Source organism: Chiloscyllium punctatum, chromosome 5 (genome assembly GCF_047496795.1).
Source record: "Chiloscyllium punctatum isolate Juve2018m chromosome 5, sChiPun1.3, whole genome shotgun sequence".
Classification (NCBI taxonomy): domain Eukaryota; kingdom Metazoa; phylum Chordata; class Chondrichthyes; order Orectolobiformes; family Hemiscylliidae; genus Chiloscyllium; species Chiloscyllium punctatum.
The window spans coordinates 107,206,088-107,221,881 of NC_092743.1; the positions used below are offsets into that span (position 1 = coordinate 107,206,088).

Below are 15,794 nucleotides of genomic sequence, written 5' to 3' on the forward strand. Positions count from 1 at the left end.
TTTCTTTACTTTAATGCTATGTCTTGCACTAACTTGCACTAACTGGGTGCAGTTACACTGTTGGGGCTGTATTACAGGCCTCTCAACTGTGAACGTGAGGTGGAAGAACAAATAGGTAAACAGATTATGGAAAGATGGAGAGACAATAGGGTAGTGGTGATGGGAGATTTTAATTTTCCCAACATTGACTGGGATACACTGAACGTCAGAAGTCTGGATGGGGTAGAATTTGTAAGAAGCGTCCAGGAGAGTTTTCTAGAGCAGTATGTCAATAGTCCGACGAGGGAAGGGGCCATATTGGACCTGGTACTGGGGAATGAGCCAGGACAGGTGGTAGAAGTTGTGGTGGGGAATTTGTTTGTGAACAGTGACCACAATTTTATAAGTTTTAGAATATTCGTAGATAAAGAAAAGAGTGGTCCTAAGGAAAGAGTACTAAACTGGGCCAAGGCCAATTACATCAAAATTAGGCAGGAGCTCGGAAATGTGGATTGGACACAGCTATTTGAAGAGAAGTCCACATTTAAGATGTGGGAGGCTTTCAAAGATAGGTTAAAGATAGTGCAGGATAGGCATGTCCTGTTAAAGGCAAAGAATAGGAAGGGCAAGATTTGTGAAACGTGGATGACAGGAGAAATTGTACGATTAGCCAAGAGGAAAAGGGAAGCATACATAAGGTCTAGGCAGCTAAGAACAGAACGGGCCCTGGAAGAGGAGGACAAGTCTTAAATGAGGAATCAAGCGGGCTAAAAGGAGTTATGGAATAGCTTTAGCGAGCAGAATTAAGGAGAATCCCAAAGCATCTTATTCTTATATAAGAAGCAAGCGGGTAACTAGAGAAAGGATTGGTCCACTAAAGGATAATGAAGGAAGGCTGTGTATCAAACCTGAGAGTATGGGTGAAATTCTGAATGATTACTTTGCATCAGTATTCACTGAGGAGAAGAACATGATGAATGTTGAGATTAGAGATAAAAGTTTCGTTGTCTGGATCACGTTAACATAAGTAGGGAAGATGTGTTGGGTAGGCTAGAGGTTATTAAGATGGACAAATCCCCAGGACTGGATGGGATCTATCCCACGTTGTTGAGGGAGGCGAGAGAAGAAATAGCTGGGGCCCTGACAGATATTTTTGTGGCATCCTTAAATACAGATGAGGTGCCGGAGGACTGGAGGGTTGCTCATGTTGTCCCCCTGTACAAGAAAGGTAGTAGGGATATTCTGGGTAACTACAGACCAGTGAGCCTGACGTCAGTGGTGGGAAAGTTGCTGGAGAGGGTACTGAAGGATAGGATCTATTTATATTTAGAAAAGAATGGGCTTATCAGTGATAAGCAACATGGTTTTGTGCGGGGGAGATCGTGCCTTACCAACTTAATAGAGTTCTTCAAGGAAGTGACCAAATTGTTAGATGAAGGAAGGGCTGTTGATGTCATATACATGGATTTTAGTAAGGTGTTTGATAAGGTTCCCCATGGTAGACTAATGGAGAAAGTGAAGTCACATGGTGTGCAGGGTGTTCTAGCTAGGTGGATAAAGTACTGGTTGAGTAACAGGAGACAGAGAGTGGTAGTTGAAGGGAGTTTCTTGAAATGCAGAAAGGTGACCAATGGTGTTCCACAGGGGTCAGTGTTGAGGCACTGTTGTTTGTAATATACATAAATGATCTGGAAGAGGGCACTGTTGGTATGATCAGCAAGTTTGCAGATGACACGAAGATTGATGGAGTAACAGAAAGCATAAGGGACTGTCAGAGAATACAGGAGGATATAGATAGATTGGAGAGTTGGGCAGAAAAGTAGCAGTTTGTTTTCAATTCAGACAAATGTGAGGTGATGCATTTAGGCAAGACTAATTCTAGAGCGAATTATACAATGAACGGAAGAGAGCCTTGGGAAAAGTTGATGGGCAGAGAGGTCTGGGAGTGCAGGTCCATTGTACCCAAAGTTGCTGCACAGGTGGATAGAGTGGTCAAGAAGGCAAATAGTATGTTTGCCTTCATTGGATGGGGTATTGAATATAAGAGCTGGAAAGTCATGTGAATATTGTATAAGACATGGTTCGGCCACATTTAGAATACTGTGTACAGTTCTGGTCGCCACATTACCAAAAGGATGTCGACGCTTTGGAGAGGGTGCAGAGGTTTACGAGGATGTTGCCTGGTATGGAAGGTGCTAGCTATGAAGAGAGGTTGAGTAGGTTAGGTTTATTTTCACTAGAAAAAAGGAGATTGAGGGGGACCTGATTGAGGTTTATAAAATCATGAAGGGTATAGACAGAGTGGATAGAGACAAGCTTTTTCCCAGGGTGAAGGATTCAATAACGAGAGGTCATGCTTTCAAGCTGAGAGGTGGAAAGTTTAAGGAGGATACACGTGGCAAGAACTTCACACAGAGGGTGGTGGGCGTTTGGAACGCGTTGCCAGCAGGGATGGTAGAGGCAGGCATGGTAGATTCATTTAAGATGCATCTGGATAAATGCATGAGTAGATGGGGAGTAGAGGGATACAGATGCTTAGGAATTGACCGACAGGTTTTGACAGTACATTTGGATCGGCTCAGGCTTGGAGACCAAAGGGCCTGTTCCTGGGCTGTAAATTTTCTTTGTTCTTTGTTCTTATCTGGGTGCAGGATTTGTTTCAAGATATATCCATAAAATTCCTGGTGTTCAAAGGATATTATTGACTTTGCAATAATTGCAGAAAAAGAAAAGAACAAAAAGAAAGGTATTGTGTGTTACTGAAGTGAGATGTTGTTGTCTAGATATGACTATGTAATCAAATCTTATCATTTTGAAGAAGACCACATAGCTCATCATCACCCAATTAATCCCATTTCCCTTGCCCTTTCACCATAGCTGTTTTTGTGCTAATTTGAGTACTGATCCAAAATACTCCTGAAGTTACTATTGAGTTTGCTTCTGCCATGTCTTGCAGGCAATATATTCCTGATCACAACTCACTGCACTAAAAAAAACCCATTTTCTCCTCTGATTACCAATAATCTTACATTTGTGTGCCTTTGTTTACCGTCCCTCCTGCCACTCGGCCTCTGTTGTTAAAATCTCTCTACTCTGTTAAAACATGTTGTAAATCAAATTATTCACTTCTCGTTATTCATGGTTTCGCTTCCTGCAGATCCACATACTTGCAAGGTAAACCCCATTTTTTTCTTTTGAGTGGTTTGGTCTGATCTGGTGGTCCTTCACAGTCGATGTGAGAATTACATCGCAGCAGCATTTTTCGTTATCCATGGAAGTCTGTACCCTATTACTGGCTGCTAATGAGGATTTGATGGATAAACAATTTGGGTACAATCTCAGTGACTATAACAAGCTTGTTTTGTTACATGTTTGGTTACAAGCTGGTGATTACAATACTTCAAACTGAAGCGATCGTATCTGATTAGTTGAGCTTGTGCAGAGCTGATGGGTCCCTCTCAAATCGGTATTCCTGAATGAATTCACTGCGTTGAGTTGCTTTTTCTGGTTCATGGGATGGTGGCTGTTGCTAGCAAAATGGCGTTTATTATCCAACCGTAACTACCTTTCAAAAGGTAGAGGAAAGCCTTCTTGAACCTCTGCATCCCACATAGTTTAGGTACACCGTACTTACACACCAAACTAGATTCTAACTGAAGCCATTCCACTGAACTAGAACAGTTAGTCAGGAGATCTAGGAAGACAAAATGCATTGCATCTGGGAAGAATGTTCTCGCAGTTGTTATCACTGAAGCATTTTGGGAAGAGTATCCTGGCAGTTAGTGTCACCATGAAACATTCTGAGAAGAGTGTCCTGGCGTTGGTGTCCCCGTGAAGCCTTCTGGGAAGGAGCAGAGACTATGTCCAGACTTGTGTGAGTGGGGGCAAGGCATCACAGAGAAGCCACGCCTGATCGCCTGGTAAGGATCTTACATTAGGGACTAACCTAAACTAATACTAGACAAAAAAAACCCCAAGAAAACAGCAGACAGTAGAAATCAGAAACGAAACCAGAATTTTCTGGAAAAATTCAGCAGGCCTGACAGCATCTGTGGAGAGAAGGCAGCGTTAACATTTTGGATCCAGTAACCCTTCTTCAGAACTCATCATCGTAATAAATTGTAGTAGATTCAGAAATGAGTACAATAATTTAGGGACTGTATGAGAATATTTTTAAGCAAATAAATAAGACCTAAATAACTACACTGGAAATGGTTGGTCAGGCGATGTGTTGCTGTGGCATGATGTGGGAGCTAGTGGACTCCACTGTGAACAACCATGACATCAGTCTCTGGGACTTGAGGAACTTAAGTTTCTTGATTCTGTGTTTCAGACAGTCACACCCTATAGCTTAAATATTTCAAATTTGACTGCTGATCAGGGACAGGAGAGTATAACAAGTGAGGTAGAGGGGTCCTGAACATTGCATTGGAGGCACCTTTGATCTTGACCTTGTTCAACAGGTGTGAGGTATTTGCTTCCTGTATAGATGAGGAAAGAATCAATTGGGAGGATGTTCATTCTGATCACTACACCATGGTCCAGAAAACCATTCAAGCAGGCAGGTGGGGGATGGGGGGTGGCGGGTGGGAGCAGAGGGGGAGCACAATGAAAACTGACAGTGGTAGAGGATTTTATAATGATGGGGACAGATAGCATCCTTTGTGAGCAGGATCAAGCCAACCTGGTGGCAAGGTAAAGGACACCCGGAGTTGGCTTGAAAGGATACAGGAGAGGGAGAAGCAAGATCTAGTTGTTGTGGTGTATATTAGCACCAACAACATAAGCATAATGTCCTTTTTTTTAATATTCCTGGGATATGAGCATTGCTAGTTAGATCAGCATTTATTACCCATCCCTAAGTGCCAAGAGGGCAAGTAAGAGTGGGTGTGGAATCACATTAAGGTGAGACCAGGCATGGATAGCAGTTTCCTTCTCTGTACAGCATTAATGAACTAATGGTTTTTTTCTGACAATCGACAATGGATTCATGGTCATCATTAGACTCTTAATTCCAGATTTTTTAATGTTGAATTCAAATTCCACCATCTGCCATGGCAGGATTCAATCCTACAGCCTCAGAACATTTTCTGGATCTCTGGATTAACATTCCAGCAATAATACCACTCGGCTATCCTGGAACTAAATTGGCAAAGAGATAGGATGGGAAGTAAACACTTGGCTAAAGGAATAGTGTGGGAAAGAGGGATTCCATTTCGTGGGGCATTAGCATAACCATTGAGACAGGAGGGAACTGGACATTGCGACACATTCCACCTGAACCATTTCAGGAGAAGGATCCTAGTGAAAAGGCTGAACAGGGGATTCATAAGGACTTTAAACTGGTTAAAGGAGGGAGAGATTAGGAGAGGTTATTAAAGTTTCCAGAACAAGTAATTGGACAGAGTCTATTGAAAAGGTCAAGAATCTAACTTTAGGTACAACAGACGAGGGGTAAACTATGAGAAGGAGGTGGTCTTTGCTGGACTTGGGGGTGTTATACTTAAATGCAAGCAGTATACACAACAAGATAAATGAGCTTCTAATGCTGATTGAAATGGAAGGTATGACGTTTTGGGTATCTCAGGGGACTTCAGCTGAAAGGGGATCAGAGCTGGGATCTAAATTTCCAAAGGTACTTATCCTATTGAAAGTACAGTCAGCTGAACAGAGGGAATGAGGTTTCCTTGTTAATGGGAAATAAAGTTAAATTGATTGCAACAAGTGATTTAGAGTCAGAGGTATAGAATCTGTGTGAGTAGAGTTGACGAATCGCAAAAGACCCTGATGGGAGTTATGTCCAGCCCTCCTAGCAACAGTCAAGACGTAGGGCAGAAAATAAATTAGGAGATAGAAAAGGTATTACAATAATCATGGGAACTTCAATTTGGAGATGGGCTGGAAAAATCAGGTTGAGAGTATAAAAAGGAATCTGTGGAATGTCTACGAGATGGCATTGTTTGGAGCAGCTTGTGGTAGAGCACTTTAGGAACAGGTGATTCAGATTTGGTGATATGTAATGATGGAGACTTGTTCAGAGAGCTTAAGGTGAAGGAACCCATAAGCAGCAGTGACCAAAATGTGATAGAATTCACCCTGCAGTTTGAGAGGGAGTAGCTGGAATCAGATCTCACAGTTTTCCAATTGTGTAATTGGTAACTAAAGACATGAGGGAGAAGCTGGCCAGAGTTGATTGGAAAGAGAGCTTAGTGGGAAAGATAGTGCAGCAACAATGGCAGATGTTTCTGGGAGTAATTCGAGAGGCACAGAATAAATTTATTCCAAGGAAGAAGAATCAAAGGAAGTCAGGAACAGAATAAATGCACAAGAAAAAGCAAACTATGTGATAAGTTTAGTTGGAAGCCACAGTATTGAGAAGCCTTTTAAAAACTAACAGAGGATGGCTAAAAATCAATAATTAGGGACAAAATGAAATAATAAGTGTAAGGGAGTGAGTCATATAAAAGATGGTTGCAAGAGGTTTTCTAGATATGCAAAAGGTAAGAAAGAGGTAGAAGTAGATGTTGGACTGGTGGAAAATGAGGCTGGAGAATTCGGAATAGGGAACAAAGAAATAACAGAGGGATTGAAGAAGCAGTTTGCATCAGTCTTCACAGTGAGAAACACCACCAGCATACCAGAAATTCAAGAGAATCGGGGGCAGAGGTTAGTGTAGGGGGCATGGGTATTCAGTGGTTAGCACTGCTGCCCCAGAGCACAAGGGACCAGGTTCTGTTCCACCCTTGGGTGACTCTGTGGAGTTTGCATATTCTCCCTGTATCTGCGTGGGTTTCCTCCAGATGCTGCAGTTTCCTCAAAGAGATATGAGATAGCTTTGGCAAGTAGAGTTAAGGAGAGTCCAAAGGGATTTTACAAATACATTAAGGACAAAAGGGTAACTAGGGAGAGAATAGGGCCCCTCAAAGCTCAGCAAAGATATGCAGGTTATGTGGATTGGTCATGCTACAGTGTCCAGGGATGGGTTAACTATGAGAAATGCAGGGTTATGGTGATAGGGTAAGAGAGTGATCCTGAGTGGAATGCTCTTTGGACAGTTGGTGTGGACTCGATTGGCTGAATAGCCTTGTAGGGATTGGGTGGAATGAGAAAGAGATGGTCACCTTATTGAGATTGTATCATAGACCCCCTAATAGTCAGAGGGAAATTGAAAAACGAATTTGTGAGGAGATCTCAGTTATCTGTAAGAATAATAAGGTGGTTATGGTAGGAGATTTTAACTTTCCAAATATAGACTGGGACTGCGATAGTATTAAGGGTTTAGATGGAGAGGAATTTGTTAAGTGTGTACAAGACAATTTTCTGATTCAGTATGTGGGTATGCCTACTTTGGAAGGTGCAAAACCTGACCTATTCTTGAGAAATAAGGTGGGGCAGGTGACTAAGGTATCAGTGGGGGAGCACTTTGAGGCCAGCGACCATAATTCTATTAGTTTTAAAATGGTGTTGGAAAAGGATAGTTGAAGTTCTAAATCGAAGAAAGGCTAATTTTGACAATTTTAGGCAAGAACTTTCAAAAACTGATTGGGGGCATATGTTTACAGGTAATGGGATGGCTGGAAAATGGGAAGCCTTCAGAAATGAGATAACGAGAGTGCGGAGACAGTATATTCCTGTTAGGGTGAAAGGAAAGGCTGGTAGGTATAGAGAATGCTGGGTTTGGTTAAGAAAAAGAAGGAAGCATATGTCAGGTATAAACAGGATAGATCGAATGAATCCTTAGAGTATAAAGGCAGTAGGAGTATACTTAAGAGGGAAATCAGGAGGGCAAAAAGGGGACATGAGATAGCTTTGGCAAGTAGAGTTAAGGAGAATCCAAAGGGATTTTACAAATACATTAAGGACAAAAGGGTAACTAGGGAGAGAATAGGGCCCCTCAAAGCTCAGCAAGGCATTTCTGTGGAACTGCAGGAGATGTGGGAGATACTAAACACGTATTTTGCATCAGTAGTTATCCTGGAAAAGGACATGGAAGATATAGAATTTAGGGAAATAGACGGTGATGTCTTGAAAAATGTCCATATTACAGAGGAGGAAGTGCTGGATGTCTTGAAACGCATAAAAGTGGATAAATCCCCAGGCCCTGATCAGGTGTACCCTAGAACCCTGTGGAAAGCTAGCAAAGTGATTGCTGGGCCTCTTGCTGAGATATTTGTATCATTGATAGTCACAGGTGAGGTGCTGGAAGACTGAAGTTTGGCTAACATTGTGCTACTATTTAAGAAAGGTGGAAAGGACAAGCCAGGGAACTATAGACCAGTGAGCCTGACGTCGGTGGTGGGCAAGTTGTTGGAGGGAATCCTGAGGGACAGGATGTACATGTATTTGGAGAGGCAAGGACTAATTAGGGATAGTCAACATGGTTTTGTGCATGGGTAATCATGTCTCACAAATCTGATTGAGTTTTTTGAAGAATAAACAAATAGGGTTGATGAAGGCAGAGCGGTAGACGTGATCTATATGGACTTCAGTAAGGCTTCCGACAAGGTTCCCCATGGGAGACTGGTGAGCAAGGTTAGATCTCACGGAACACAGGGAGAACTAGCCATTTGGATACAGAACTGGTTCAAAGGTAAAAGAGGGTGATGATGGAGGGTTGTTTTTCAGATTGGAGGATTACATAATGGAAATTATGTAGTCACTGCTCATTAAACAGAGAGTTCAGAATCTGGTTAAACAAAAAGGAGAAAAATCAGAATTATTTTCTCTACATCAAGAATCTGACTTTTCCATCTTCACAGTATTTTCCCAACATATTTACCATTGCCCTTGTCACTAAAGGAGTGGAAAGTTCCACCCTTGGCATCAATATTCTATGGTGAGACCTGGTCTTGCGGGGAATCGGCTCATGTGCCATCCTGGGATCTCTACTATTAAAGTGTGCTTTGAGGTAAGGGGAACATCATTGTCTTAGAATGGTGATGGCACGTTCCTACTCTACCAAGAGCAGATCTGAATCGAGAGTGTGGTGATGGAAAATTACAAAAGGTTAGGCAGCATCTGAAGAGCAGGAGAATTGACATTTTGGGTCTGTTTGTAGCAGAAGTGGTGGAGGATAATGCGATCTGTATACATTACAACATCCTCCACCACTTCTGCCACCTATAAACAGACCCCCCTACTAGGGATATATTTCCCTCCCCATCCGTATCAACGTTTCGGAGAGACCATTCCCTCCACAACTCCCTTGTCTGATCCATGCCTCCCACCAGCCCACACCCCACTCCCCGGCACCACAGGAAGTGCAAAACCTACACCCACACCTCCCCCCTCACCTCCATCCAAGGCCCCAAAGGATCCTTCCACATCGAACAGAAATTTACCTGTACTTCCACAAATGTCATCTACTGCATCCATTGCACTCGATGTGATCTCCTGTACATCGGGGGACAGGACATCAACTTGTGGATCATTTCAGAGAACATCTCTGTTACACCCACAACAACCAATCCCACCACTCTGTGGCTGAACATTTTTTTACTCCCCCCTCGGATCTCCTCTATTGCCCAATCCTTACCACCCAACGCCTGGAGCAAGAAAGCCTCATTTTCCGCCTTGGGACCCTGCAACCACACACGATCAATGTGGCTTTTACCAGTTTCCTCATTTCCCCTTCCCCCACCTTACCCCAGTCACAAACCTCCAACTCGGCACTGCCCTCTTGACCTGTTCATGTTCCTGCCCACCCATCTGCTCCACTCTCCTCTCCGACCTATCACTTCCCCCACCACCACCTTCATCTACCAATCACATTCCCAGCTATCTTCACCCCAGCCTCCCCCCACCCCCCCCACCCCATCCTATTTATCTCTCAGCCCCCCTTCCCCCCTTGGCCCACAAGACTCATTCCTGATTAAGGGCTTACGCCCAAAACACCAACTCTCCTGCTCCTCAGATTCTGCCTGACCTGCTGTGCTTTTCCAGCACCAAACTCTTGATTCTGACCTCCAGCATCTGCAGTCCTCACTTTCTCCAAGGACAGATCTGGTCATGTACCTCCGCCATCTTCTCACTCTGCACATAGACTGACCAACCTCCCCCATCCCAATTCATCCACAGATTGGACAGTTAGTAAGTCAAACAATGCCTAGGTGGAGGGAGAATGTTTTCTCCAATTTCCTGCGGATCTTTAAACTTCAATTAAATAATTGCACCAACCCATCTTTTCCTGTTCCAGGTGACTCTGCCCCTCACCAGCTGTTGGCAGCTATTGTTTTAATTGTGATCCCACCAAGCCTCGACTGAACCCATGTTACATGGAACCGGGTCTAACTCTGGGCTAGAGATCAGAGTGCAGTTGAGAACTATTCACTAGAGCCCTCAATGTGGGATGACTCTGAAAGCAGAGATGGAAGTTTAGCAAAACCCATTAACTTGCTTTATTTATCTTCATTTGCTGTAATATTGTAGCAAAGCTGTAAAAATAGTATTTTAGTTGAAAGCATAAAAGTTTTGTTTGTTTGCTCAAAGAAATCCCAATAGAACATGAAGTGCCATAAAAGAATATTTGGATTGAAGCATCAGTTGTGGATGATCAAGCCTGTGGGCTCCAAACAGAGAGAAAATTCCACATCCATAACTGTATATAAGAATTTACAAATGTGCAAAGATTTCATCTTTCCCATGATTTAAGCTTTCACTCTGGATCCATGCACACTGCTTTATTGTGTTCCTCATATTTACACATACCTCACTTCCTTCACTGCTCACTGAGACCATGTCAACAGGTTTGGTATGTGGTTAAATGAAAAGGAGACACCTGTAAAGATATTTGGGAACAGGATAGTTATTGGGTCGGTAACATTGTATGTCATGTGGAGATTAACATTGTTTGGCCCAAGCACACTATTTCTGTGTAAATTTCTAGATTCAAAGTGAAATTCCCTCTGCCTCACAGATATCCCTCAGTCTTGCCCTCAGTCCCTTTCTTAGCCTACATTTTTATGTTAAATGGTGATGGGGGTCAATGGATTGGAGCTAGACTGATCTCTTCCTCCCTAGTCAGAGCTGTGAATGTGCAGATCCCTTATCATCTTGTCTATATGTTGAAGAACAGGAAGACACTTAGCTGGTTAGTCAGTATCCTTGGAGAGAAGTGAAAAATTGATGTTTTAGATGTTGACCTGTTCTTATTTATTCTCTCCAGAGACACTTATAGGGTTGGCCGGACTTTGCAAGGACAGGACTTTGGTTAGGCCAGTTTTGGAATACAGTATTGTGTGCAATTCAGGTTTCTTTCCTATCGGAAGGATGTTGTGAAACTTGAAGGGGTTCAGAAAAGAATTACAAGGAGTTGCCAGGGCTGGAGGGTTTGAGCTAAAGGGGAGAGGCTAAATAGCTCCAGGGGCTGTTTTCCCTGTAGCGTCGGAAGCTGAAAGGTGACCTTTTCAAGGTTTATGAGGGCCACGGACAGGATAGATAGACAAAGTCTTTTCCCTGGGGTAAGGGAGTCCAGAACTAGAGGGCAGAGGTTTAGGGTGAGAGGGGAAAGATATAAAAGGGACCTAAGGGGCAATTTCTTTCACATAGAGGGTGGTGCATGTATGGAATGAGCTGCCAGAGGAAGTGGTGGAGACTGGTACAATTATAGCATTTAAAAGGCATCTGGATGGGTATATGAATAGGAAGTGTTTGGAGGGACATGGGCCAAATGCTGGCAAATGGGACAAAATTAGGTTAGCACATCTGATCGGCATGGATGAGTTGGATCAAAAGGCCTGTTCCTGTGCTGTACAGCTCTCTGACTCTATGACTGGTAACCTCACGTAAATTGCCAAATTATCCATTTTTCCTCTAAAAACAGAGACATGTCCGCATTTTTGACAGAAGATTCCAATCAGAGATCGTTCAGAAATGTGGATCAATGCTTCAATTCTGACAATGTAGAACTTTTTTTCATTGTTTTCTGATATAAACATTTAGAAACACAGGCAACAGCTTTGACAGCTGCTGACAAACATAAAGTATGTGAGTTAAGTGTGAATTTTATGTTACTAGAAGCGTAGAGGGTGGGGTGCCAACTTAGTATGTTGCTTACTGGGTAGGGCATAAGCAGCCAGATGGTGTAAGGTGCCAAGTTGCAGTTCACAAGGTTGGTGGGAGGAAGCGGGCAAGTAAATGATGCTGTGCTAAGGTCAGTTAGATGTAAAACGAGTCTGGCAGGAGCAAGGGTATGTGGGTTTTGGGTTGGGGTGTGGGGTGGGAGTGATCAGGTCCAGTGGCAGGGCAAGGGTCGGGGGGGCGGGGGTTACAGGGTGGGTAGTCACTTGGCATATCAGATCTGGAATGAGTGATGGGTCAGGTCGCGTGTGATAAAGGAAGGTAAGATTGCAGATGGTGAAGACATTTTGGGTCTGAAGTGTGAGATGGATGCAAGTAGGTAGTTTATGGAAAAGATGAAAGGGTTTCAGGTCCAAGGAGGGTGCAGGGCAGTCAGATCAAGACCAGGTGCAGGAGAGTCAGTTCTGAAGTGGGTGGAAGACATTCGGGTCTGGAGCGGATGCAGGGCAGTTGGGTCCAGACTGAGCGCAGAGGGATTAGATCCAGAATGGGTAAAGGGGAGTCAGGTCCAGAGTGGGTGCTGCAGGAGATTTGGGTCTGGAGGGGTGCAGCGGTGTCGGGTCCACAGCTAGTGCAGGGGTGTTCGGTCTGGAGTGGGTGGAGTGGAATTCGGTCTGGACTGGATGGAGGGGATTCTGGTCCAGAATTGATAAAGGAGCTCATGTCCTGGGAGGTGTTAGATCAGTGTCTGGGATGTGTAAGTTGTCTGGAGAGGTTTAATTGAGGATCTGTGATGTAACGATCTGTGGGATCAGTTGAATAATTACTCAGGAATTAGACTGTGTATTTAATAGGCTAAATTTTCCAAATCAACTTTTTTACTTTATTTCATCAGAGCCCTCTGAACTCTCAGAATGTATCATTTAAATCCGAGCGTTCCAGGCGCAGGGGAATTGACTAGCGGAATCATAGAATCATAGAGTCATAGACATGTGCAGCACGGAAACAGACCCTTCAGTCCAACCCGTCCATGTTGACCAGATATCCCAACCCAATCTAGTCTCACCTGCCAGCACCCGGCCCATATCCCTCCAAACACTTCCTATTCATATACACATCCAAATGCCTCTTAAATGTTGCAATTGTACCAGCCTCCACCACATCCTCTGACAGCTCATTCCATACATGTACTACCCTCTACGGGAATCTTCAATTTCCCAGGGAATTCCTTGGGAGTGTGCTGCACTGAGGTTTCTGCAGGGTCTCCATGTGCAACTCCAACCCACAAATGGAACAATGACTGTCCAGTGGGAAAATCTGTGCCGTAGTGTTTCCAGAATATTCTGACCCTTCTTTAGATTAGATTACTTTAGATTAGATTAGATTAGATTACTTACAGTGTGGAAACAGGCCCTTCGGCCCAACAAGTCCACACCGCCCCGCCGAAGCGTAACCCACCCATACCCTTACATCTACATCTACATCTACATCTACATCTACCCCTTACCTAACACTACGGGCAATTTAGCATGGCCAATTCACCTGACCTGCACATCTTTGGAGTGTGGGAGGAAACCGGAGCACCCGGAGGAAACCCACGCAGACACGGGGAGAATGTGCAAACTCCACACAGTCAGTCGCCTGAGGCGGGAATTGAACCCGGCTCTCTGGCGCTGTGAGGCAGCAGTGCTAACCACTGTGCCACCGTGCCGCCCACTGTTTTAGAATTTCAGCAAATGTGATCTAATGCTTTTTTCCCAGTCTCAGCTACTTGCAATTTAAACCTGTGAACTAATTAAGACTAAAGCCATCCTAACATTGAATAAAATTCATTTAATATCAAATACGAACAGTTGAAGTTGAAATATTTAAGATTGAGATTGATTTGAAGTGCATTATAGTCCTGAAAGCTTGCAAGGCCAAACATAATGTGTGTTTCTATCTTTGAAGAGGTGACTGGGATCTATCCGTCTGAAGGGAGTGTGGAAGGAGGAACTCTCCTGACTGTGACCGGCCGGTTCTTTGATGAAACAGATGCCCCTGCCAGAGTTACTGTAGGAGGTATGTAAAATGAAAAAGAATGGAAGAACTTATATCACACCTTTCACCACCCCAACTTACTTTATAGACACTGGGGTACTTTAATGTGTAGTAACCATTTTAGTGTAGGGCATGTCACAGCCAATCTTCCTGCAAACAGTACTGTGATAGTGAACAGATAATCTGTTTCAATGATGTGATATTAGCCAGAAGACCAAGTAGAACTTCCTGCTATTTTTCCAATCCTGGTACCTACAACAGTGCAGCGTTCCACAGTATTGCACTGGAAGTGTTAACCCAAATTTGGTTTTCACACCTTTGATTTAGGACTTGAACCTAAATGTTTCTGATACAGTTTTGAAAATGCTAGATTGATTGATCCAAGGCTGGCACAGCAAAAAGCTGTTTCTTCAATGGATAGTCTAAGACATCTGCAAATTTCACTCAATGGAAGGGAATTCCCAAATCCACTTAGTTCTTCGCTTGAGCCTGGTCCTATTCTCTAACACTAACTATAATTTCTTCATCAAATATAAATGTAATACTGGAGAATGCAGTTCATAGTCTCTGATGTGAGCCTATTTTTATTTGAACATATCTCTGATCATTAGTAATGAATCTGACATCTAATGCATGCTGATTAGTAAAATAAAGCTTGTTTCACGTCACAAAACAGCCCTTTTCACACTGTACACAGAATTAAACCCATTCCCCCAGTTTTCTTCTCTAAATCCCATTTTCTCCATCTTTCTCACAGGTCAGAGCTGTGAGGTTCTAAGTGTCAGCACAACTCAGATAATCTGTCAGACCCCAAAGGAAGCCAGTCATCTCAGAACAGTTTTTCCAGGTGATGTATATTTTGTTGTTCATTGATCGTTTTTAGTAATGAATTTTAATTTTGTATCTTCATTAACCAGTTAGTAAATTATATGTTCTGCTAATGTCAAATGGTATATAAGTAACAATGCCAGTTAATGAAAATGGATAAGACTACACACATGTATGACAATATAACAAAAACACAGTGTGATAAGCAAGTTGCAAACTACTTTGAGTCACCGAGTCATCAAGATATATAGGACCGAAACAGATCCTTTGATCTAACTCATCCATGCTAACTAGATATCATAAATTAGTCTAGTCCTATTGGCCAGTATTTGGCCCGTGTCTGTCTAAACCCTTCCTTTTTAGTATTTGTCTTAATTAATACACTTGTTAGTAAAATAGATTAATTCAATTGTGATTTAACTGTTCTGCATGCTCTATCTATACCAGGCACCACACCCCATTCAGGTATTCTTCTTTCGGCAAAGCTTACTTGTAAGTTATCTGTCACCAAATATCCCTCAATATCTCTCTATCCTCGAGAACCTGGTGAAAGCATTTAAAATTATGAAAGAGGTTTACATACTGAAGGTTTTCCCACATGTGAAAATATAAATACAGAGGAACCTCGATTATCTGAAGGACTCAGGCAGGGAGTATTTTGTTCATTTAATTGAATTCTGGATAATCGAATGCCGGATAATATATTTAGCTGAGCGTAGGGACCTTGCAATGTTGCCGGATAATCCGATATTCGGATAATCGAATACTGGATAATCGAGGTACCACTTGCTGGTGAGAATAAAACTAGTGACTATCAATAGAAGATGGTCATTAATAAATCCAATAGGGAATTCGAAAGACATATCTTACATGGAAACATTGACAATAGAAAGGGGAGTAGAAAACTCAGCCCCTTGAGCCTTTTCTGC

At 42.9% G+C, this 15,794-nt stretch overlaps 1 protein-coding gene across 1 annotated transcript in view; it reads left to right on the forward strand.

Moving 5' to 3' along the window:
* The window catches only part of LOC140476804 (fibrocystin-L-like), a 233,128-nt gene that overhangs the window by 13,485 nt on the left and 203,849 nt on the right, over positions 1-15,794 (forward strand). The window contains exons 11-12 of the mRNA XM_072569598.1: positions 13,948-14,058; positions 14,795-14,884. Of these exons, the coding sequence (XP_072425699.1) occupies positions 13,948-14,058; positions 14,795-14,884 (201 nt within the window). The remainder of the gene's footprint in view (positions 1-13,947; positions 14,059-14,794; positions 14,885-15,794) is intronic.